Source organism: Odocoileus virginianus, chromosome 4 (genome assembly GCF_023699985.2).
Source record: "Odocoileus virginianus isolate 20LAN1187 ecotype Illinois chromosome 4, Ovbor_1.2, whole genome shotgun sequence".
NCBI classification, from domain to species: domain Eukaryota; kingdom Metazoa; phylum Chordata; class Mammalia; order Artiodactyla; family Cervidae; genus Odocoileus; species Odocoileus virginianus.
Genome location: NC_069677.1, coordinates 65,811,872 through 65,837,741, shown reverse-complemented (window position 1 = coordinate 65,837,741; position 25,870 = coordinate 65,811,872). Strand labels below are relative to the sequence as shown.

Below are 25,870 nucleotides of genomic sequence, written 5' to 3'. Positions count from 1 at the left end.
TTACATAGAGAGAGATGCGATAGTTGTCTTTTAAACGTCTTGTCTTAGTCACCTGTTAAAGAAGACAGTTTCATTTAAACTAATGTGTCTAAGATGGGGTAAAGAATCTAGTTAACAGATGTAAGAGTCTTGTCTTTATCTTTTTATGCCATAATCACCTGGCAGCTCGTGAGAGAAATCTTCAGCTCCAACCCCATAACTCTCTTGAAATATATGATTGAACCCCTTTAGGCCTTAATCCTAAACTTAAAAATACAGCCCATTATATTCTGTATTCTTAGTTCTCTACTTAACATATATAAGTTCTGTGTGTGTGTGTGTTTTTTTTTAGTCAAGTTTCAAAGAGACATTCATGTGTGAATTTTTCAAAATGTTTCAAGAAGAAGGATATATTATGGCAGTTAAAAAGGTAATGATTGTTTTACTCTGGAAATATTAACTTCTTATCAAATAGCATTAGGGAAATAACATTTTATATTGTTCCTAGGAATCAATCCCCAGTTTAGAAAAATACATTTAAACTATCTGTCAAATATAAAAAGACTATCTTTTTCTGCCTTTCTCCCTCCATGGGTTTTCTAGCTATAGAAATACCTAAATGAGTTTTAGCAACAGCTACTATTGCCAGTGTTTTTAGTAACACAAATTATAAATATCTAGAGTTAAGATTTATTAACAGCAGCACCGTTGACAATTTGGTTGGGTAATTCCTGACTATGAGGGGCTTTTTTGTGCACTGTAAAGTGTTCAGCAGCCTGGCCTCTACTATTAGATGCAAGTAGCATAGTCCCAGTCTTTACAACTAAAAATGTCTGTCTGTAAGCACTGCCAGAAGTCCCCTGAGGAACAAAATTGCCTCTGATTGAGGATCTCTGGTCTAGGGAGAAAGGCTTAATGGTACCTGGTATAAAGTGGGCACTTAATTGACACGGGAAAAAATATATAAATTATTGAATATCTCATATACAGTATAGGCTTGTGGTTAGTAATCTGAAGAAAGTTATTATGTATGAAAGCCTTCAGTATATAATATCCTAACAAAAGGCCTACAACAAACCAAAGTTGCTATACTTAGAAGCTGAGAATGTTTTGAGAAGATTTTTAGTTTCTTAAGTCTTTAGTTCTGAGTCATCCCAAACAAAATATGGCATTGTTATAAAACCCTAAAAATTTGTAAAGGAAAGTTATTTTGAAGTATATCTAAGCTTAGCTTGAAGAAAGTACTGTCTTCTTTTTCACAATTCTCGCTTAATGAATCCAAACTAACGAGGTCAGATTTTAAAGATTGCATTCAGGTTCTGTAGTGTAATTCACTGGTGACTGTCAAGAGTGTATTTTGTTGAAGAGCACATTTTGTTTGTATTTTTGTGTGTGCACTTTAAAAATTCTTACAAGGACTCATCAATGAAGATGATCAATTTAAAAAATTAAAGACAGTTGGAACTTTTTCATCTAGAATAACAATGTAAGTTCAACCAAAAAAAAAATTTAAGCAGTGATTGAATGCTTTTCAGGAAGAAGTCTTTGAAAAGAATATGCAGAGTGGTACAGTGGGTGAGAATCTGCCTCCCAGTGTGGGGGACACAGGTTCAGTCCCTGGTCTGGGAAAATTCCGTGTGCTGCGGAACAGCTGAGCTCACATGACACAACTCCTGACGCCTGCACGCACTATAGCCCACAAGCCATAACTGCTTTTCTGTGTGCTGTAGCTACTAATGCCCATGTGCCTGGAGCCTGTTCTCCGCCACAAGAGGAGTCACTGCCACGAGAAGGCCACACACCACAACCAAAGAGAGCACACATGCCGCAGTAAAGACCCAGCACATCCAAAAAGGAAAATAAGGAAATGATTTAAAAAATTTTTTAAAAAGTAACTCACATGTCCCCTTAAAAAAAAACACACACTAAAAAACATGCAAAAAAGAATATGCAAAGAACAAGCTGCCTTTTTTATTTTTAGGACATTGTTGAAACAGTTGTGAGACTGTGTAGGCAGTCTTCTGTTGGCAAGATTATAATGTACTATCTTTTGTTTGGGGGCTGTTTTTCCATTTCCATGACCTAGGCTCTGGCAGCATCTGATTTCTTTTTCCTGATACAATCATCAGAATGTGTGTAGTGGGTAATGTCAGTGGAGAAAGTATTTAAGGGTGCCAGGAATATAGTCTGCCCCTGATCTGCTCTCAGTCACCCACTCAAGTTCCCATGAACTATCACTGTGGTACATCTCCTGTGTCAGATTTCTATAGGATATTTTGCCTTAACATATGAATTTTCTGTATTATTTACTGGCTAAATCTAGATATGTACAGCACTAGGAATTGCAAAAGCTTATGAAACCCAATTTTTCATTTAATTAGCAGTGCTCTCACTAGTGACATTGGTCACTGCTCCAGAAGAGAATAGTTTATAACTCTGAATCCTATACTTAATTTCCACAAAGTCTAGGAGGAATACCAGAATAGGTCTATAAACAGGTTGACCATATAATTTAGTGTCCAAACCTACAAAGTTTTCAAGAATAAAAATAAGTACTTTGATTATGCCAGGACCAAAGTTGTAAACAGAATGGCCCTGAGCAAATTGAGGCCTATATTCACCCTGCCTAGAGTCCATCTTAATTATTATGTTTCCTTTCGCTTTATATAACTAGGTTTACCTCATATTCCTTAAGAGTATTAACAAATAAATAATAAATTTAATAACTATAAATAATAAATATCAAATAAGAAAATTAGTGCCCACAGGCAAACACTAAGAAATAAAATATTCAAGTAATTCTTTCTCACTCCGTTAGTGGATGGTCCATTTATGACAACTGAAGATGTAACAGGACACTTCTGTAACAGGACACTTCTTTAGTTCCCTTGAATACTTGTTCTTTGTCACCCACATAGGATTCAAAAGAAACTTCGTCCTTATTCTTTCACTTACTAAGGTTTCTTCCATTGAACTTGAAGTAAACATTATACTGAAAAATACCACAAATGGAGATTCTCATGGGCAATCTATAGCCAGCCTTAGGAGAAAATGACTGTGCCCACAAATTCTACCTTAGATTATTCACTGCCATCCTTACTGGAATGTACTTTGTTTTTGTTTTAAACCCTAAGCGGGTCAACACAGAAAAATATAAAGGAAGAAACAAGGACTAAACAAATAGTTCACTTATGGGGCAAAATAGGAGTCTTTTCTAAGAACAGGAATTGTCCGTGAACCCTGAAATTTCCTCTCCTATAAAAAGAAGGCCACACGTCAGGAATCTCTTGACCAGTTGAGGTAACATATTCATGAAGCTGAATGCTCATCATTGGGTGGTTTGCCATTGCTGGATTTGGGTACTCCAGATTTTCTTGAGCCATCACATTCTCACATTTTTCCATAGGAGGTTTCTAAATGGTTATTAGATTTCCAGGTTATTCCAGAGAACCCAAATTATACTTTAGTCATAACTGAAATATTAGCTCTGAGGGCTGAAGTCAATTATGTATAACAAAAGTCAGCAAACTTTTCTGAAAGGGCCAGTGAGTAAATACTTCAGACTGATGGCCATGTAAAGGCACTGCCGCATATTTTTCTATGATTTTACAACCCTTTAAAAATTTTTAAAATGTTCTTTTTTTTTCCATTTATTTTTATTAGTTGGAGGCTAATTACTTTACAATATTATAGTGGTTTGTCATACATTGACATGAATCAGCCATGGATTTACATGTATTCCCCATCCCAATCCCCCTCCCACCTCCCTCTCCACATGATTCCTCGGGGTCTTCCCAGTGCACCAGGCCCGAGCACTTGTCTCATGCATCCAACCTGGGCTGGTGATCTGTTTCACCCTAGATAATATACATGTTTTGATGCTGTTCTCTCGAAACATCCCACCCTCACCTTCTCCCACAGAGTCCAAAAGTCTGTTCTGTACATCTGTGTCTCTTTTTCTGTTTTGCATATAGAGTTATCGTTACCATCTTTCTAAATTCCATATATATGCGTTAGTATACTGTGTTGGATTAAAGATCTAAATGTAAGACCAGAAACTATAAAACTCCTAGAGGAGAACATAGGCAAAACACTCTCCGACATAAATCACAGCAGGATCCTCTATGACCCACCTCCCAGAATATTGGAAATAAAAGCAAAAATAAACAAATGGGACCTAATTAAACTTAAAAGCTTTTGCACAACAAAGGTGCAAGGTGAAAAGATACCCTTCAGAATGCGAGAAAATAATAGCAAACGAAGCAACAGACAAAGGATTAATCTCAAAAATATACAAGCAACTCCTGCAGCTCAACTCCAGAAAAATAAATGACCCAATCAAAAAATGGGCCAAAGAACTAAACAGACATTTCTCCAAAGAAGACATACAGATGGCTAACAAACACATGAAAAGATGCTCAACATCACTCATTATCAGAGAAATGCAAATCAAAACCACAATGAGGTACCATTACACACCAGTTAGGATGACTGCTATCCAAAAGTCTACAAGCAATAAATGCTGGAGAGGGTGTGGAAAAAAGGGAACCCTCTTACACTGTTGGTGGGAATGCAAACTAGTACAGCCGCTATGGAGAACAGTGTGGAGGTTCCTTAAAAAACTGGAATTAGAACTGCCATATGACCCAGCAATCCCACTTCTGGGCATACACACCGAAGAAACCAGATCTGAAAGAGACACGTGCACCCCAATGTTCATCGCAGCACTGTTTATAATAGCCAGGACATGGAAGCAACCTAGATGCCCATCAGCAGATGAATGGATAAGGAAGCTGTGGTACATATACACAATGGAATATTACTCAGCCATTAAAATGAATTCATTTGAATCAGTTCTAATGAGATGGATGAAACTGGAGCCCATTATACAGAGTGAAGTAAGCCAGAAAGATAAAAATGTTCTTAACTTGTGGGCCAGTTGAATTTGGCCTGCTGAGCTATAGTTTGATGGTTTGATTCCTTGACCCACAATATAGGTTCACAACCTGTATCAAAAATCTTTGATAACAGAAGTATTTCATAATTCAGTTTTTCAGAGTTTTGAAAGATAATAGGTATATGCTATATATTATAGGTGGTCACAGGATAACACCCCATAATCAAACACATGAATGTTTACGTAGCATATGAGTGAATATCTACCCTGAGCAGGATAAATACAGGCTTTAAATAGCCTTTCCCCAGTTCACATTAAGTTACTGTAAGTGAGTTTACTGTAAATCAGAAGCAAAAAGGTCTGTGTACTCAGAACTTTATAGGTTTCAGAGTTGCAGTTAAGGGATTGTGGGTTGAGTTATTTCTGTAGGGACACATATTCTGGATTTTAAGCAACTTTAAGGATAAGCTTTTTAGAATACCTGTTGTATGTATTTTGGGGACTTCCTTTACAATTAAATATGTGTTTTGCTTTGTTCCTTAATGAAGAACTTCACTATATTATCTATCTGTGACACTGATAAACTGGATTTATGATGTACCTTATCACAAAGTGTAACATTTGCCCCTTTCTTCATTTAGTTCTTGGATGAAATTTCATCTACTGAAACTAAAGAGTCCAGTGGTACAAGTGAGCCTGTGCACCTGAAAGAAGGGTAATTTAATGAAATTAGATATTAAAGTCGTATTTCAGTATAGACAGTAAGTAAGTACAGAGAGCATGGGTGCAGAAGTGAAGAAGAATGGGTTTTGTTCTGTGCTAAAACTGCCCATAACATCAGTCAGGTAATTCACCCTCACTATCCTATTAACTTCATGCCATACGGACATGACTTTCCATACAGTGCGAGAGTTGTTTTCAAAAATAGTGAGAATGTGGGTGTTAGAGCACTTTGAAAAAAAGTAACAGCATTGTTCAGTGTTAGTGTTTTCATTGGAAGTTAAAGGGGAAAATTACTCATTTGGCCTTTTTAGTTCTGGGTAGTGCAGTTGTAAATATTAAGTTATTTGAAGATTTTATTCCCTTAGTATGGCCAAAATAAATGTAGCAGTTATAGATGGCAGACATTTCATATACTTAATATGGTCTTTGATAACTGTTCATGTCATTTAAAATTAAAAGAGGAAAAATAAAAGAGGAAATGACTGTGCCCATTTTTTTTTGTTTTGGATTAACTCTTAACATTTGTAGCTAAGTGTTTTACATCTGTTGTTTTGGCAGTGAGATGTATAAAAGGGCTCAGGGAAGAACACGGATTGGAAAAAAGAACTTCAAGAAACGGTGGTTCTGCTTAACAAGCAGAGAGCTCACCTACCACAAGCAGCCAGGTAGTTGTGTTTACGCTCTTTTGCGGGGTCTGTTCCTGGTTCTCAGTGAAGATGTCTTTTTCCGCTGCTTAATGTGACTAGTGAACCTTTTTACTAACGTTCATAGTTTATGCTTTCTCACAGTGATGCATACACACTAAAAATATAATAAATATGTGACTAGTGACACCATGTAAATAACATTTTTTTCTCTTACATTGACTGTCTTGTGTTACTAAAAATGATGTTCCTACAGTATGCTCTGTTTTCTAAGAATCCATGGTAAATCCGTTGTTTTTTTTTTTTTAATTAGTATATAAGAAACAACGGTTGGATATTTTAGAACTTAGAGGTTTCTTTAACTTCCAGAATCAGATTGGTAAGAATCAGTTTCTAATAAATGAGAGTGTTTCAGTAGTTTTCCAGAAATTCCCACAGTTATACCATAGATGGTGTTTCCTATTCAGTTAAAACATTCCTTCATTTATATTAGCCTGGCTAACTCTTAAGATGAAAATTCTAGTAATTTGCCTCCTGAAAAGGTACAAATTGTCTTTCTGGGTAAAGAAAGCCATCTTCCTATAGTGTGATTTGAGAGTTTCAGAGAGGCAAAGTTTGTCCCTCAGTGGACTGACATAATGCTTATCATCTCTGCCTTTTGAGTGTATTCTTTTGGGGTAAAGCATTATCCATAGAAGGCCACTAGCCTCTTGATATCTTGGCGAGAACTTAGTATCTTGATCATAGGTAACATACAGTAAAATCCCTTCTATTTAAAGTGATCAGGACCCAAAGCGTCACTTAACCAAAAAGGTCAGTTAAAGCAAGAATCACTTTTAAACAACAACAACAAAAGATGCATGCATAGCTTAAGTAGTTATGTGTTTGTTTATCAGCCTTTTGATAGAGAGCCAAGATCTTTTCTTGGTTGATTTCTCCAAAGTGAAGCTGGAAATTATTAATAAATACTTGAAATGTAATCCAATTATAGAATCCTTTTAGAGTCAACGATGGTTACTCTGAGCTTTTGCCACTGCCTCACACCCATATAAATCAACTTGATTTGTGTGGGTGCTGGTCTCCTTTTTTGAAAAGCTCTTCAGAGTGCCTGATTTTCAGATAAATATATGCCTCATGGTATCACTTCCTGTGTGACACTTACTGTGTCACTTACTTACCATGTCACTTTACATAATGTTAAGTAGATTATAATTACAGCATGGAAGAATGGCATAAATAAGTCTGGGAACAAACCTAGTGGACTCTGTAATCAAAACAGCCTAACCAGTGGAAATCAAAGGGTACAAGCTTAGTAGAACCCTAGCTACAAGGATTTGGTGTTGCATGAGCATCACTCAGGATGTTTCACAGAGGAAATGGAGTCTTGGTTAATCTGTCAAATCTGTTAGGTAAAGAGTGCCTGGTATAAATTCTGAAATGATAAAACAAACACCAGACATAAGATACTTTCAAGAGAATGTCCTTTCAGTTAACTATGGGTGCTTCAGTGGAGATTGTTAAGGAGGAAAGTGAAAAGAAATTTTGTTTCATAATTCCTTAGAATCTTTAGCCAGAGTGACCGAATATGTCCAAATGCATATGCATAAGACATATGAAGCCAGATGCACTATATTTTTAGGCACCTAGAAATTTTGTTGTGGAATATGAATATTCTAATGATTAAAGATCAGCAGGCTGCATCCCTGCACTTTCAGACAGCATTCTTTAAGCTACACATGTTTCTTAAAGTTTTAGTGGTTGTAGTTTATGTTGAATACTATATAAATGCTCTCACATATATAGTAACATTTTAATAATAGCTGGCATAATATGCTGATTATGTTTTCATAAGTTACTCATTCTCTATGAATAAATTGGCTATTCTCTCCTCATTTAAAGTATTTTCTAATCTAAACCAATATTCTGAAGTCTTCTTTGCTTTAAGACTTTAGGAATCAGATGATAGTTTAGGACCTTTTTCCTCTAGAAAAAAATGCATGTACACACAGAGACTCAAAGTCTCACATATAATTTCAGGAAGTTCATAATTCCAGAGGCCAGTGCACAGTTCTCAGGAACTTCTGTTCTATCCAGTGATCGTATGAGGATAAAATTCTGTAGAATGATTAGGTTGGTCTAAGCTATAGAATAGACACATTAGAAGTTCCATTATTTTCAGGCCTTAAGAAATTTAACATGTTGGAATGGCATTGGTGGAATGAGCTGTGTTACATGAAGTTTCGAGATTATTTACCAAAGCTACAGTTTTAAGCACCCATGCTTTTTGTTTTTAACTGTTTTGTTGGATTTTTCCAAAATGTATTACATGCCTCCCTGCCTTCTAAAAAAGAGTTCATTGAACGTAAGTTAACATTTTCTAGATGACTTGGGGCTCTCATTGATAGTATTAATTATCATTTAGTACTCTGATTTAGTGATGTTTTCAGGGCTGCTTATGGATGTGTGCAGCTGTTTACTTCCCAGCTACATGCCTTGGACTGCTGTGCTTTTTTGTGTTCCTGTGTTTGCTTTATACAGTTTTTCATTATCCCCTTTATGTTTAAGCTGTCACCTTAAATTTCTTGTGCTGTCAGTGAATGGTAATGTAACATCTCACTCCCATCTAATACCCCCAATTCCATTTTTACTGCTAATATACTGTGAGTAAGGATGTAGGTACTGTGTTAAAATTATGCATATGATTAAAAGGCTTTGATTGAACATTTCAGGACTTTCCTCTGTGAATAAAATACATAGGCTTTGGATTCTCCCTTTGGTTGCTCAGCGAATGTTTTGCTTACTTCCTGGTTCCTTGCAATTTTCTGCATAGCTAAGACTGCTAGTTAGGTAGTTTCTTATTACACTTTATGACTTTGGTGTTTCAAAGAGTGCCTCCCAGATATTCTGTAACATAGCTTTAAATCATTGACTCTTCCACTGTTTGCTCCTACTGGACACTAATATTCTGAATGAAGTATTTCTGTCACTTAGAATCAAATAATAAGATTATTTTTCCAGTTTACTAGAAAAATAATTAGAATTTTCTCAGTTTTAAGGGTTTTTCTCAAATAAGTTAAATTTTGATGCCCACTTAGTAATAGTAAGCAACTCATCTTCAACATCACAAAACTAACATGTGGTAAATGAATATCACAGGGCATTCATCCAGCTATTGCCGTGATTACCTTGACAGTTTTTGATGGATCTGTATGCCTGTGATTATGGTTTTATATTGCTCTGCTGTAATGTGGTCATCTTCTACAGATAGTTCTTCTAGTTGTATGCTGTAATCGAATGTTGTCCATGTTGCAGCCTTTTCCCATCTCATCGGTGCAGCCTCATCTTTTGCATTGTCCATATGTCGCTTTACCAGGTTGACTCTTGAAGTTCCTTTTATTTGTGCTCTTTTACATTCATGCTTTTGCATTTGCTCTGTCTAGAAATCGCTTTCTTTCCTTCCTTACCTGTGTAATTTATTGTCCTTGAAGCCTCAGATCAAATGTCAGCTCTTTATGGATGTCATTTTCATAAAGCTCTAGCTACTTCAGTTGGATATTCTTTTACTATATTTCTTTAGCATATTAGTGATAACTTTTGTCACACTGTGTGGTCATTACTTTTATGTCTTTCACCCTAGTCTTTTACGATCCTCAGTCGGTGAGGACCATGTTTTTACTACTGTCATTAAGGCATTTATTAATTTGTAATAAATGGTATTCTTCAGAGAACACCATGTCTTCCAGATATGCTGTTTTCTGAATTAAGAACCACTTTCTAAAATTTCCACCAAGCTTACTAATAGTATATGATGAACAAATTCATCTCTGAAATCCCATATGTGTTTTCCAAACTTGATTAGATCTTGTCTACTTGGGGATGACCTTTTATACACAGATATGTATGTAGAGCCTACACAGCTTCCATATGCTGTCTATGTTCTAGCTCATATAATCTATGGACAATATAAAAGAAGTTTTCTTGATGTTTTAAACATAAATCTCAATATTTGGTTTTTACCTGCTCCCATCTTGACAAACGGGGCTTCCCAGATGTCTCAGTGGTAAAGAATCCGCCTGCCAATGCAGGACTTGCAGGTTCGATCCCTGGGTCAGGAAGATCCCCTGGAGGAGGAAATGGCAACCCTCTCCAGTATTCTTGCCTGAAGAATCCCACGGACAGAGAGGAGTCTGGTGGGCTACAGTCCATGGGGTCTTGAAAGAGTTGGACACAGCTCAGGGACTGAGCACACATTTTGATACACAGGGCTCTGAAGTATTTTTTTCTTTAATATGTCATGTTTGTGGATTTGAAGGTTCAATATTTTTTAAGAACTCACTTCTCAAATTCATCTTGATTTTAACACTGTCCCACTACAAATCACAAGTTTTTTTGGTAAAAATTGACAAATTGATTCTAAAATTGATGTCGGTGGGGGAACAGAGGACTTACAATGGCTGAAGCAGTGTTGAAAAAAATGAACAAAAAGTCTGAGATTTTGACATAAAAGCTAAGCTGAACAAACAGTCAAGAGTCCAGAAAGACACACACACATATGGTCATTTAGTTTTGACAGAAGTGTCAAGACAGTTCAATTGGGAAAGGAATGTATTTTCAACAAATGCTGTAGGAACAACTGGGTAAACACAGAAAGTGAACTTCATCTTATGTCATAGTACACACAAAATTTAATTCAAGATAAGAGGATCAGTGAAAGCATAAGAGAATATCTTTGCAACCATGGAGTATGGCAGTGATTTCTTAGGCTATTAAATGCACTGAACATTTTTTAAGATAAATTGAACTTCATTAAAGTAAGACTTTTCCATATTTCCCCTTCCATATTGCTCCTCCTTTCTTTTTTGTTCTAATAATGGGCATAAAATGTATTGCTTGGCAGTTGAAATTTTTCATTAGGTTGTTGGAATTTGAGTTTCTTTAAACTATAAGCTATGGGTTTTCACCAGCTTAAAAAATTTTTTTTACTTATTTCTGTCCATTTTCTCTCCTTCATAGGACTCAGGTTATACTTATCCAGGCATGCTTGAGACTGTTACAGATCTCTGTGAAACTCCCTTCATTTGTCTTCATTCTTTATCTTTGTTCTTTAGCTTGGATAATTTCTATTTACATTCGTTGATTTATTTATCATCGCAAGTCTTTTTAGCTAAATGTGATGAGTTTGTCATTCCATTTATTGTGCTTTTCAGCTCTAAAATTTGTTTGATTCTTTTTATAGTTTCTGTTCTCCACACATTTGTTCAGTCTTCATTAGCATATTTTCCTTAAATTATTTAAACATTTATAATAATGGCTTTGCTTGCTAATAAAAAATTCAGCGTTTGAGCCCACTCAGACTCAGGTTGTTGGCTACTTTCTTTCCCAAGTATGGGTCACACTTTTCTGTTTTTCACATCTAATTTTTTTGTTTAAAAACTGAGTGTTGCTTGTAATAAATTATAGTGTGTCTGGATTCTGTTTGTTCTTCTGAAGGCTTGCCTAGATTCAAACTGCAGTGTCTGTTTTGTGTGACTGTCTGTCTGTCTCTCATCCTCTCCCTCTCACTGTATAACTGCTATTGTCTTTACTCAGATTTTGTTTTATTCCCTAATCATAGCTGCCTCCCTAGGGGTCTCACCTGAGCTTTCTGAGCTTAGTGGTCAGCCAGTGATTTGAACATAGAGCTCAAATGCCTGAAGTCAGTAAGTATTTTACCTTTTATCACCTGTGCTGTTTTTTAATCGGAACACATTCAAAGGCATAGCAAATTCACAAGTCTTCCCAAGCTTTCCACTTTTGCCAGACTCTGGGATGATCCACATACAGGCATCTTTGGCAGTCAGCCAGAGATGTGGTGTGTTTATGATCTCAGCCTTTCTATAGCTCTATTGTTTCTAAAATCTCACCCTTAGACTGAATCTGTAACCTTCAGCCAGTAAAGCTGTGAGTTTTCACTGAACTGAGGAGTTATGGAAACACCCCCTCCTTGGAAGACAGTAAATCCACAGTTTTTAACCTATGCTATAGCAGTTGTTCATGGATAAACACTTCTCAGATTTTTACTTGCATTTGGTTATTTTCCAGCACCCTGAAGTGGTTGTTTTTAATAATTTTCCCAGTCTTGTACTTATTTTCTGAGGAATAGAAATACTCAACCTCAGTATACTACTATCAAAAAAAAGATTCACAGTTACTTTATTTCAGCTGTGTTCCTTAGGACCTAGCTGGACTTCTGTTTTTCTTGGGGTAGTAATTTCTTTTAATGGAAATAGAATTCACATGCCATAAAATTCACCTGTTGAAAGTATACAATTCATTTTCGTATATTCACAAAGTTACGCAGTCACCACTGGTTACAGAACATTTCATCCCCCCAGAAAGAAAACCTGTACCCATTAATAGTCACTGCCCCGTCCTTCCTTCTCCCAGCCCCTGGCAAACACAAATCTGCTTTTTGTCTCTGTGGATTTGCCTGTTCTGGACATTTCATGTAAATGAACTTAAACAGTAACCTTTTGGGCTTCCAAGATTTTAGACTTTCCCATCTTCTTAGTGGGAAAGAACTTTCCCGCCAACGCAGGAGACTTAAGAGACGTGGGTTAGATCCCTGGGTTGGAAAGATCCCCTGGAGAAGGGCATGGCAACCCACTCCAGTATTCTTGCCTGGAGAATTCCATGGACAGAGGAGCCTGGAGGACTACAGTCTATAGAGGCCTACAGTGTCAGACATGACTGAAGTGACTTAGCACATACTAGCATGCAGCCTTTTGTGACTGCCTTCTTTCACTTAGCATGATGTTTTCAAAGTTCATCTGTGATATGGCATGAATCAGTACTTCATGGCTGAATAATATTTCTTTGGATATATTCCAGATTTTACCAGTTTATCAGTTGATGTACTTTTAAATTGTTTCCAGTTTTTTCTTATTACAAACAATGCTACTGTAAACATTCACATACACGTTTTTGTGTGGACATATATTTTCACTTCTCTTGGGTCTGTATCTAGGAGTGAAATCAGTGACTCATATAGTAACTAACTTTATGTTTAACTTTTTGAGAAGGTGATGGTGATTTTTAACTAAAACTGGATTTGGCATTTAATAGGGAAACTTAATACCCTCACATTTATTGTGATTACTGTAACCAATATTTTGTTTTGTGTTTTCTGTTTATTAAGCTCTTCTGTTTGTTGGGATTGTTTTTTTTTCCCTGCATTTTTATTGGAATAATCAGTCCCACATATATTCACTCTGTCTTATCTAGTGAGGGAATTTGGGCATTTTGTTTTTACTTTTTTGTTTGTTTGTTTGTTTTTGTTTTTACTTTTATATTGTTAACAGATAGGTTTAAACTTACATGTTCATCTTATTGTCTGCAGTTAATCACCATCTCCATTCAACCTGAGAAGGAACATAGCATGCTTTCAAATTTATTTTTCCTCACACTATCTAATGAAGTCATCTTAAATTTTAGTACTAGGTTCTGTTTCTTTTACCTTTTTATGTTTTCATCATTTTTTTCTAACCATGCATGTGTGCTAAGTCGCTTCAGTCGTATCCAACTCTTTGCAAAAACCCTGTGGACCATGCTGTCCATGTAATTTGCAACCAGGCTCCTCGGTCCATGGCAAGAATACTGAAGTGGGTTGCCATGCCCTCCTCCAAGGAATATTCCCAACCCAGGGATCGAACCCATGTCTCTTACATCTCCTGCATTGGCAGGCAGGTTGTTTACCACTAGTGCCACCTGAGAAGCCCTTTTCTAACCATTCTTGTCAGTTTTTCTGATGTCTTTGCCCAACACTATTTCTTATATCAACATACTTGTCTTTTTCCTGGATTCTTACTTATTTTGCAGGAGTTATGTCCTCAGGAATTATTCCATATAGCTTTAGGGCTGATAAATTTTCAGAGTTCTTACATATTAGAAAAAGTATCTTACCCATACACTTGAATGATAAGTTATACTGGATTTAAAATCATTTCCTATAAGATTTTTAAGATATTTCTTCACGATTTACTAGTTTCCATTGTTGGTGGTAAGGATTTTGATGTCATTCTTAGTCTTGATTCTTCTCCTTGGAAACCCTCTGGACTTTCTTTTACCTTCAAGCTCTAATATTCTACTGCCCAGTGTCTGAGTATTACTTTTCTTTCTTCCTACACTTTCATTCTTTCATCAGCACTTGATGGGTCCTTTCAGTCTAAAGATTTCTATCTTTATTCGTGGACATTTTCATTGGTAATTTTCTTCTGAACAACTCAGTTGTTTCTGGAATGCTTCTTACAGCTGATCTCAAAACTTCTAAATTCATCCATCGTGGCTCTTAATATCTTTACTTTGTTTCTTTGTCCTTTTGTACTGTATATTTGGAGAGTCCTCAGTACAATCTTCTGTTTTACTAATTCACTTTACAATTCATTCAAGTTAACATTAGCAACTTCAGTTAACTCTAATAATAATAACGTCATGTGTGCCTGGGAACAATGCATTTTCTCTCTGTATGCTGTGATATAATTTGTCCAGAAATGAAAAAGCACAGCAATTCTAGGATGTGGGCGTGCTTTGTGTTTTCAACAAATCTAAAGAGTTGTTGAAAATCTACAAAATCTACTTCCTGCACAATTTTTAAATTCTCTGGACTCTCTGTGGTGCCCCATGTAGGTCAGTATCCAAAGGCATGTCTCCTCTGCCCCCTCATTTGTTACACCCCTGATCTCCTCCGATGTTATTCTCTGTGTTGTACGTGTTTCCTTCAGAGTGTTGCTTTTCCTCATCTGTTTAGTGGTTCTTTTGGCAGTTTGCTCATTTTTGTGTTACAGTGCATTCACCTGCCTGAGGGTCCAGTAGCTCATGGCCAGTGGTTTTGAGGGAGGGACAGGATGAGCTGCTGACGGGCAGGAGTGCTGGTGCTCGTCCCCTGTCATGGGCACCGTCAGCAGCCTGTGGCTCTCCTGCTTTCCAGCCAGTATGCATTTTCACTGCTTCAACCTGGGACTGTGCCTCTATGGACTGCTGCTTAGTACAAGTGGGTTGAGGGGGGCAGTATGTGAGGACCTAATTGACTCAGCTGCTCCAAATGCAGCTTACCACGTAGTCATCCTGATAGACCTCTAAGTATGCTCCCCCCTCACCCCCCAGCTCTCTGTGTCCAGTGACTCTGGCTTGAAGCTCTTCTGACCAGCCCTCCTTTTGCAAATGTGTCTTTTCCTCCATGTGGCTCAGGCTGTGGCTTCTTTGAGTTTCCTCCCTCCTCGCCTCCCCTCACCCCTTCATAAATTTGATCTTGTCTGCTTCCAGGAGACTGCTGATAGTCTTTTCCTATTCTCCCATGTATATGTAATTTGTAATTGTTGAATTTAAATGTCGTTTCCTCAGAAAAGTTTTCCCTAACTGCCCGACTTAAAGTAACTTCCCAATTACTTCCTGTCACATCACTTTATGTTGCTATCTTTATTGCATTTATCTCTACCTAATATTTGTCCTTCATCAGTCTTTCCAGACCTAAATGAAGACTTCATTAGGGGCCTTATATGTTCTATTCACTGCTCTATCCCAAGTGGTTAAGACAGTGTCTGGTATAGGATAAAGGTTATAGCTAAATTAAGTGATTTTAAAATGTATATCACATATCTGCTTGAATTACATGTTTTCGATTTTACAGCAGGAACTAAGCTAGCAAATACCCTTTGTTAATCTCTCTGTTCAATAAAGAAAACATTTTTAGTGTCTTTAACCCAAAAGCTGTACATTAATCCATGAATATTATAAAAGATCTTCACCTTCAGCACTTCAGCCCACAAGTCATTAAACTGAAGTTTGTTGGGAGGAGGGAGGCAAAGCTTTCATTTTCTAAGAACCACATTTTATAATGTAAATGACCAGAAAAGTTCATGATTATATTTGCTTAGTTCTATGACTATATGAATGTAGTTTATTCAAGTAAATTTTAAGTTGAAATGCATCGTGGCCTCATGCTATTATGGAGCCCCTTTAGCAAACAAATTTCCAAATTCTTAAATTAGGTTAATGATTCGCTCTACCAAATAAAATTTTTATTTTCATTCCCTGTACCTCTTAAAGTAAATTTGGTAGCTCTAGTCAGCTGACCAGACAGTATGCAATATAAATGAACAATTTTTCAGTTTCAAATAATTGTTTTGAGGGTTAGTGCGTTAATTAAATATTAGATTGGAGAAGCAGAAAAATCCACTTAGGTACAGTCAGATTTTTGTTTATGTAATAACTCCATGAAAGAAAATTCCATGTCTCAGCAAGTTTTGAGTAGGCCTTTTATTGTTAGTTACGTATTTTTTCAGTCTCCATATAATTAATGTTACAAAATACAATAACATTTTTATTTTCTACAGAGATCAAATTTATTCCCTTATTTTTCCATGAAAATGTTTTCAGTTCAGTTCAGTTCAGTCGCTCAGTTGTGTCTGACTCTTTGCGACCCCATGAATCGCAACACGCCAGGCCTCCCTATCCATCACCAACTCCGGAGTTTACTCAAACTCATGCCCATTGAGTCGGTGATGCCATCCAGCCATCTCATTCTCTGTCGTCCCCTTCTCCTCCTGCCCCCAATCCCTCCCAGCATCAGGGTCTTTTCCAGTGAGTCAACTCTTCGCATGAGGTGGCCAAAGTACTGGAGTTTCAGCTTCGGCATCAGTCCTTTCAGTGAACACCCAGGACTGATCTCCTTTAGGATGGACTGGTTGGATCTCCTTGCAGTCCAAGGAAAATGTTTTAATTTTAATTAAATAAAGAGGAAGTCACATCATGGAAAACAATGAAAATTCATTTGGTCCATACAACATTTATTATGCACCATTTATTATGCACCATTTGGAAATCTGTAGGTTACTTACAACACCCACTGTCAAGAGAATGATCTTAAACCATATAGAGTTAACCTTTCGCCTTTATCCTGATGAAAATTATTTTAATTTTATCTTCTTTTATAATTTAGGCAAAGATGCAATTTACACAATTCCAGTGAAAAACATTCTTGCAGTGGAAAAACTGGAAGAGAGCTCTTTCAACAAGAAAAATGTAAGTTATACAATTTAAAGTTTTTTAAACTGCATATATTAGCTGAAAATTTTAAAAGAGGTTTGGTATTTGTTTTTAATCATTAATATCTTATAATTGGTAGCTGAAACTCTTTAAAATTGTCCATCACTGTTGATGCTTTGTATAGTCCACCTCACCTATTAAGTGAAAGGTACTTTTTTCAGTTAAGAATTCTTTACTCAATGGGCTTAGTGGTAAAGAATTCGCCTGCCAGTGCAGTAGATGCAGGTTCGATCCCTGGGTTGGGAAGATCCCCTGGAGAAGGGAATGGCAACCATCTCCAGTATCCTTGCCTGGGAAATCCCATGGACAGAGGAGCCTGGTGGGCTGCAGTCCATGGGGTCACAAGAGTCGGAAACAACTGAGTGACTAAACAACTTCTCTCAATATTTGAGTTTTATCAGATTTCTCAGCTTGACCTTCAGAATATAGTCCCAGCCTGTCCATGCAGCCTAATCCTCTGCTGCCCTTCAGTACATACCAATAGATATCAGTGCACTCAAGTAACCAAAATGATTTCCTTGTTTCTATTTTCCCACTGCTCTCTTTACCCATAGGTTTTCCTCTATCTGAAATTCTCTCCCTTTATTCCTATTTGTATGAAAGCCCCTTCCGTAGGACTTGTGTGGTTTCTAAAAATTATTATACTGTTTAGTACCATGTAACTCAAACAGTCCTGAGGACGTAACAGTTTATGGTATACCTGAGCTACACTTACCTAGCCATGCAAACTATATTTCTGTTATGTACCTTTTTGTGTTTTGCACTGTTTGATTTTTAGACTAACTTTTTGTCTTAATTGTCTGTGAAGATGTTCCAAGTGATACACACGGAGAAACCACTCTATGTCCAGGCAAATAATTGTGTAGAAGCTAATGAATGGATAGATGTGCTCTGCAGGGTGAGCCGATGCAATCAGAACAGACTCAGCTCTTACCACCCCTCCGCATATCTAAACGGAAACTGGCTCTGCTGTCTGGAGACCAGTGAAAATGCGCTCGGCTGCAAGCCATGTACTGCGTAAGTTTCTTTTTGATTAAAAAGGCAGTGTCTTAAATGTACTGTATTCATACAATGGAATATTATTCATCCGTAAGTCGGAATGATGTCCTGATACATGCATGGATGCACCTTGAAAACATGCTGAAAAGAAGCCAGAAAAACATGCTAAAAGAAGCCCGACACAAAGGCCATGTACTTTAGGGTAACACTTACATGAAGTATCCAGAATAGGTAAATTTATGGAGACAGAGTAGATTAGCAGTTGTGAGGAATTAGAGGGAGGGGGCAGTGGGGAGTACTTAATGAATACAGAGATTCTTTTGGGGTGATGAAAATGTTCTCAATAAATTGTGGTTTCACAAGTCAAAAAAAGGAGGGCAGTGTTTAAATAGATGTGCAAACTTGAGCAAGGTATTGAGGAAGAAGGGCCTAGCATTCTTGTTCTAATTGTGTGGAACAGCCATGGTAGCTTTACAGACTTATGAAGTAATATGATGAAGCATAGGTAATGAAAATGATTACACTTTAAAATCCTCTTCCTTTTAAGTATAGTCACATAATGACCAAACCTAAGGATCTCATTCTATGTTATTATCCAGGTAGACTAGATTCCTAAGGTTCCTTTTACAAAATTCTGTGTTTCTGTTTTCAGTCTCAAACCGTCAGAAGTCTTTAGCATGTTAACAAAATGATACTTTTCCAATGTCTTTTATTTCATTTTTACATAGAGGTGTCCCTGCAGACATCCAAATAGATATTGATGAAGACAGAGAAACAGAAAGAATTTACTCCCTTTTTACCCTCAGTTTACTTAAGCTGCAGAAAATGGAAGGTAACTATATAATTAAATTCTTTTATATAACCATGATCCTTTGTTACCAGTTCCTGAAGTGTTGCTTTGGCATTACTTTAAAGTCAAAAGATACTCATAGATTTATCAAAATGTTACCTGATGGAAGCTGACAAACTTCCAAAGGGAGTTCTTTAAGTAAAAATATTGTTGTTGCATAAATGTAATTATCATAATTAATAAAATGTATGGATTTTGGTTGTCTATGCATTTCCAAGGCAGCTTTTCCCAGCTTGAGCCCATCTTGAAAAGTTCTTATTTATATTACAGATTATCTTTGATGGATTTAGTTGTCTGATCAGAGATTTCATTTCTTCTTGTAGAGGCTTGTGGAACTATAGCAGTCTATCAAGGACCACAGAAAGAGCCTGATGACTATTCCAACTTTGTAATCGAGGATTCTGTAACAACCTTCAAGACAATTCAACAAATAAAAAGTGTCATAGAGAAGCTAGATGAACCTCATGAAAAGTATAGGAAGAAAAGATCAAGTAGTGCAAAATACGGCAGCAAGTAAGTACTGTTAAGATACTTTAGACATTTTTGAATATAGTTTGAGCTTTCCTCTGCTACCCTCTACTCACACCTGAAGTGCAGGTCTCCTGCATACCTTCATCTCTCAAGACCAACTTAGAACCTTTCTCTTGTGCAGGAATCTTCTGAGTCACTCCTGCAGGGATCTTTTTCAATTCTAGCATCATTTCATTGTGTTGGGGCAGTACTTTTATCTTCATTTTCAGTGTTATATTTCAATTTAATCATTGAATTGAATACTTAGTAGTTTCTTATTTTTATTTTTACTGATCCTCTTCTTTACCTGTCACAGTACCTTTATACATCCTAAGTACAAAAAAATTAGCTTTGAAAGTGCTAGAAGTATTTTATAATTGATGCTTTGGATCCATCTCAGAGGCAGATGGACACTGATAGAAACAGCAACAACAGTTAATATTTATTAAGGATGTTCCTCCTTACCACTCGACACTGTGCAAAGTACTTTACATTCCATCAGTTAGATTTTTTGTGCAGCAAGTAACAGAAAATCCCAATGACTTAAATAATAGGAAAATGTTTAATCTCACAAGTTAAAAGTCCCGATTTCTACATTTAGCTAGTTCAGCTCAACACTATCATCAGGGATGATCCAGCCACTCAGCCACCTTCAACAAGGTGATTTCTGTCTTCCTCAGGCTGGTGCCCTTATGGTCACAGCTGGGTTGCAATAGTTCACATTTATAATATAGTGTCTAGAGGCAGAAAGAGCTGTTTCTTCCTCTAAAGGAAAGAAACCTTGTCTAAAGTTACCCTAGGTTCCCCTGAACCATGGGGGCTGCCCAGCACCAGCACTAGAATCAGGCTTCTGTTTTCACAGAGGTAGATAGGAAGGGGTGGTTCTTGGACCGGCAGATAAATGTTTGCCATGATGCATACCCTCTCATTGATCCTCACACCAGCCCAACGGTTATATTCCCATTTCATAGCTAGAGAAGCTAAGGCCCAGGGAAGTTAAGTGCCTTGCCCAAGGTAATTTTTTTTTTTTAATTGCTCAGTCATATCTGACTCTTTGTTCTCCAGGCCAGAATACTGGGGTGGGTTGCCTTTCTCTTCTCTAGGGGATTTTCCCAACCCAGGAATTGAACCCAGGTGTCCCGCATTGCAGGCAGATTCTTTACCAACTGAGCTATCAGGGAAGCCATAGAGCTGATTAATAAGGGGGCTTTGAATCTTGGCCCCAACCATTTTAAGTATTTTTTTTAACTTACGTGGATTGATCATTTTAATTGTGTTTTATAAACAATGAAAATCAGTTTGACTGGTATAAATATTTGTGTTGTGCCTAGATGGAAGGCTCAGTACATTAAAAAGGTTATTGTAAGCATCCTGTAACTGTCTTTTCTACATTAGTATATTTTGTTCTCTTCCAACAGTAAAGTAATCCAGTTTTCTTGGAGCCATGGCAGGTTTCCATATGAGGTTCTAGCCAGTGCTTGGCATCCTTCCTAAATAGTATTCTCCCCCACTATACCCACACACACTATACCCCTTCCAGTTGTATTTTTCTCTCTTAAAACCTACCACTCTTTCTTGTGCTTAATATTATATTTATCTTATTTTCTCTGTACCAGAATATAGGCTCCACAGGGCCAAGGGTTTTGTCATTTTTCTTCACCTCTGTGTCCATAGTTTCTAAAATAGCGCCTGACATTTACCCACTAAAACTTGCTAAATCAGTGAAATAGGACTTGGCATGAGAGATTGTCAGGAGAGAATTACAGACACTGGATACTATGAGATATTTGTTACTTTTTACAATTTTTTTCAACATTTGAAAATTTTTTTTTATTGTTTTCTAGGGAAAATCCAATCGGGAAAATATTTTAGAGTTTGGCCAATTGATTCAGAAGACTGGAAAATATTTTTATTGGAGTTTCTCAATTCATCGTGTATTTTGTTCATAGTATTTAAGAATGAACATCGGCTTCACTGTCATCTGCATTCACATTGTATTTAATATTTAATAATTGAAACTAACTGTTTGGAAATTCTGGTGTGATGTTTCACTAGAGAATTTAAAACCCAGGATTCGCTTCATATCTTATGTGTCAAAAGCCATGTTTCTGCAACTTCTTTTTAATAGAAAGACTCTTCCTAAAGAAGCTTTATAACAAAAGGAGAACTCCTCCATAGCAAGAAACCATCTCTTCTTGTAACACTCCATGTTCTGTGGACTTTTCACTACCATTAGTGCCTGCTCTATACTGCCAACATTGTGTTTTACTAGAAAATTTCAATCCATGACTATTCAGAGCTTTCCGTTTAGTTCATCTAGACCTTTCCTCTTCAAAAAAAAAAAAAAAACAGAAAAGATTTCCTTTGGCCCATCGGTCATTACAGGTTACATTAGGGACAGTGACAAACTTTAGAAAACTACCACAGCATTCTTGAAAGTTGGTGGACCCTTTTACCTATTTAGAGATGCAAACAGCTCAGACAGGAGAAATCAGGGAACATGTACTGTTGTCTGCATCTTGTTTTCATGTGGGATGAGTGATGGCAGATGAAATAAAACCAGACCACTAAATTTTTTTCACCATTTAAACATCAGGTACTCATTTTTGATTTGAGAGTTCAGGTTTGTTGTGACTTCTAAGGACTTCACTTCTGAAAAAGAAGAGAAAGTAAACAATGGGGACAGGTGGTGGTACAATCACTCGACTCCACTCGTTACTCCATTATTATAAGGGCCACCACCATGGGACGCCCTCCTCCCCACGTGAGGGTGAGATCCGACTCGAGGACAGTCACTCGGCGCACTTTACTCATCTGGGCGACCCCAGATTATACTTCAGATACTCCATGGTATCTAACCTTTATGATCAGTTGAATGATCAGTGTTGAAGTCTAGAAATAATGCTTTCTTGGAAATGTTTATATTTCACTGCTGTTTCCTTATTGCCTGCTAGCCAAATGGAATTGGGCAAGCAACTGTTTGAATCCTGTTTTTCCCTAATGATTTACCTTTATCCTAAAAATCATAACTGTAAATAAGCAATCGAAGCAAGTTGCCACCTTGAAGTTAAGAGGGATACACTGTGCTTCGTCAGTATTAAAAACCATGGTACTCTTATTATGTGTTTTTAAATCCAAAACATTTTCTAAATGTGGTACTTTGAACCTTGGAGTATTTTACATGTTTCTGTTAAAAACTGTGACTTATTAATGTAAGTCTAGCTAGTAGTGCTTTTTTGTTTCCCTGAGCATAAGCTATATTTCAAGATACACTTTGCCAGTTATGTTATTGGTGAGTAATTGTTTTTAAATTATAATGTTACTGGGTAATTATTTTTAAAGACCATTGGCAAACAATCAAAGTTCCATAAATGATTATAACTAAGCAATGTATTTCTCTTAAGGACTTGTAAAAATCAGTTTTATTTAAGGATCAGTCCTAGTCTGCATTAAGTTATTCCTGGCCCATTTTAAAGACAAGTTTGAAAAAATCTTTTAAATTTTATGAGCTTGTAGATTCCATAAACCCCACTGATTGATCAGTGTGAAAGAATTTTACCGTTTAGTCCATTTCTCACTGTTGAATTTTATTCAGATTGAAATTTCCTTTTCAGAGTCTCTGCCGGTCTGCCTGGAAAGGCCATGTGAGCACTGCCAGGCACCACTCACTGCTCTCTAGTGGCTCCTTGACTTATATTCTGACATTTCTAATATCAAGCCCTTGGTAACATAATACCAAGTTATGACTGTTTTTAAAGATCACAGTGTTCTCAAGGGGACCAAGGCTGTCTGAATATGTAACTCAGAATTTGAAAAGAATTCAGTTACTAGTTCTTTTCTTCACTCTTAAATAGCCAGTTTGACTGGAATTAACCACCTTGGCACAGCCTAAGAAGAAGTAATGTGAAATGAAATTTTCTTTGAAAGTCTTCTGAAATAAGAGACCATGTCAGTGGGACCCAAAGATAACCGAGGTACTTTCACTTGCTTCCAAGGGCCTCATTCCTCCACTGTTACTTATGAGTACTTTGATTTTTACTACCTGATCTGCTTTCTCTCCCTTTTCCAAACTTGGAAAAATACATGGCAGCTCACTCTACCCTAAAGCCCTGAAAACCCTGAGAAAGAAAGATATAGAGAAACTCTTGCCATAAATGCCAATTTGGTTCTTAGTTTAGCCATTTCCATCATTTGAAATTATGGTGGTGTGTCACTTGTTTTGTTGTTGTTGTTTCTTTGTTTAGCTTTGTTTTTTAATATTCATTTAATATGATAATGGGCAATAGCAACATTTTTTCACTCCCAGGAATATAATTTATCAAATTGAACTATTTTCTTTGCCAAAGAAATATGTTTATAATATCACGGGTAATGATTTAAGTGTCAAAACAAGACTTTGCTTATTGTACAAAAAAAAAAGGGGGTGATGAATGATGTAGCTTTTGTTCTGTTTCTGAAGCCTAATTTCATTCAGTTTTCAGAAAGGCTTATTCATGCCAGGTTTTAGAAGACAGATGTCATTTTAAGTAAAAGCACCTTTAATTTGTTCTAACGGTACATCCTGTAAAGACAAAAAGCTACAAAGCCTTTTATGTGTCCTTACAGTATGTGAAAACTACAGAACTCATTCTAGAGTTAAATTACCAGTCTCAATTGATATTATCTGCTTCCATTTTTATTAACTTGGAAATTAATATGTTGCTAGTAAATATTGGTTTTTACAGTGTCCAGTTTGAAAATGTAAGTTATCAAAACTTAATGTAGTGAATTTGTGTAACCATGTTGTATTGTTGAGAATGTATTTTTATTTAAATTTTATTTTCTTATCAAGAGTATTATAAAAATTAAAAACTTTTGTAGCTGTCGCTTGGAAATAACAAATAAATTACAAGACGCCTGTTCACTCTCTGTGTGATGTCACTTTCTCACTGATGTGAGAATTTCTGCTCATTTAGAATGACTGTAACTCACCTATTAGGAAGGGAATAGCAAGTGAGGAATCCCAATAACAGAAGAGCAAGCCATCTGAAAAGGGTGCGGAAATCTGTGGCATTTATCTGGGCTGGTTGTTTGGACCGAGGTCCTTGTTTATTCCTTCAGCAGACTTGTCTTGAGGACCTGCCAAGTACAGGTGCTGTGCAGGACCCTTCATTCCCGAGAGCCATGCATGTCCAGTATGTGGGAGTATATTCCACACATCTGAGTCCATAGTTTAGAGCTGACTTGTGCCACCAGTGAAAGGAGCCAGGATCTTCCCCATTACTACCCTCAGCAGCCTCTTATTATTTCTAAACAAACCTTGATAAGACCTAACCCCTGCAACGCCAGAGGAATTGAAGGTTGGTAAAGATGAAGGAATAGGGTTCTGAATCTCCTAAGCATCTTATTTTTGTTGAAATACCAGACTCGCACGTGAGCCCATGTATTAGAACAGACCTTAGAAAAGTTAGTAAGGACATTGTTGAACTCAACATCAGTCAGCTGGATATAATGGGCATCTATAGACTCATCATTTAAAAAAAAATAAAAAAGACCTTAGAATAGAAACATCAAGAGGTTCTATGCAAGTTTTATTCATGATACAAGCTAGTTCTTCTGACAGAAGAGACCATATTTTTGGTGGGTTTCCCTTTTCAAGTTTCATGATTCCAAAATAAGAGCCCCCTGAGGCCAAGCAGAGTCCCTTCCTGTTGCAGTTCCGGTGTGAGTTTCCCCACTACCCTGAGTCTCAGTGGCCAGTGTGGTCCTTCAGAGAATTCCTGCCTTAGGTGTACATGACGTACTGTAGAAATAAACTGACCCATGTCCAGAGACCGTGGGTCTTCATTCCTCATTCACATCCTCACCTGAGGTTTAGTCTCTTGTGGCTGAAAGTCTCACTCTTTGGCTTGTCATTTTTCCATGTGACATCTTAGTTTGGTGAGCCATTTGCTGCCATGTTTTAAGCTTATGTCTAGGTATTACATTAACAGCAGAAAAGGTGTAACCTACTTAAAGCCCTATTTGGATTCATTTAGTTTTCTGCGTTGTGTCAAATTCTCTTTATTTCATTCTATCAAAGTCTTTGTGCTTTCTTTGTGTTGATCTACTTTTTGACATGGTCTTAAATACATGGGAGTTTTTGCTCATCAAAAAAAGTTCTGTCTAGAGTAGACAACACTGTTTTCCAAATTTAACACATATTCT

General features: G+C 36.9%; 1 protein-coding gene across 3 annotated transcripts in view; it reads left to right on the top strand.

Moving 5' to 3' along the window:
• The window catches only part of RASA2 (RAS p21 protein activator 2), a 125,526-nt gene extending 100,939 nt beyond the window's left edge, over positions 1-24,587 (top strand). For 2 of the 3 annotated variants that reach the window (XM_070466662.1, XM_070466664.1), the window contains exons 17-24: positions 332-409; positions 5,518-5,591; positions 6,158-6,267; positions 17,219-17,301; positions 18,134-18,342; positions 19,053-19,156; positions 19,498-19,687; positions 21,529-24,587. In XM_070466662.1, the coding sequence (XP_070322763.1) occupies positions 332-409; positions 5,518-5,591; positions 6,158-6,267; positions 17,219-17,301; positions 18,134-18,342; positions 19,053-19,156; positions 19,498-19,687; positions 21,529-21,556 (876 nt within the window). In that variant the 3' untranslated portion in view covers positions 21,557-24,587. The remainder of the gene's footprint in view (positions 1-331; positions 410-5,517; positions 5,592-6,157; positions 6,268-17,218; positions 17,302-18,133; positions 18,343-19,052; positions 19,157-19,497; positions 19,688-21,528) is intronic. The other variant, XM_070466663.1, reaches the window with a different exon arrangement.
• The last annotated feature ends 1,283 nt before the right edge of the window (positions 24,588-25,870 follow it).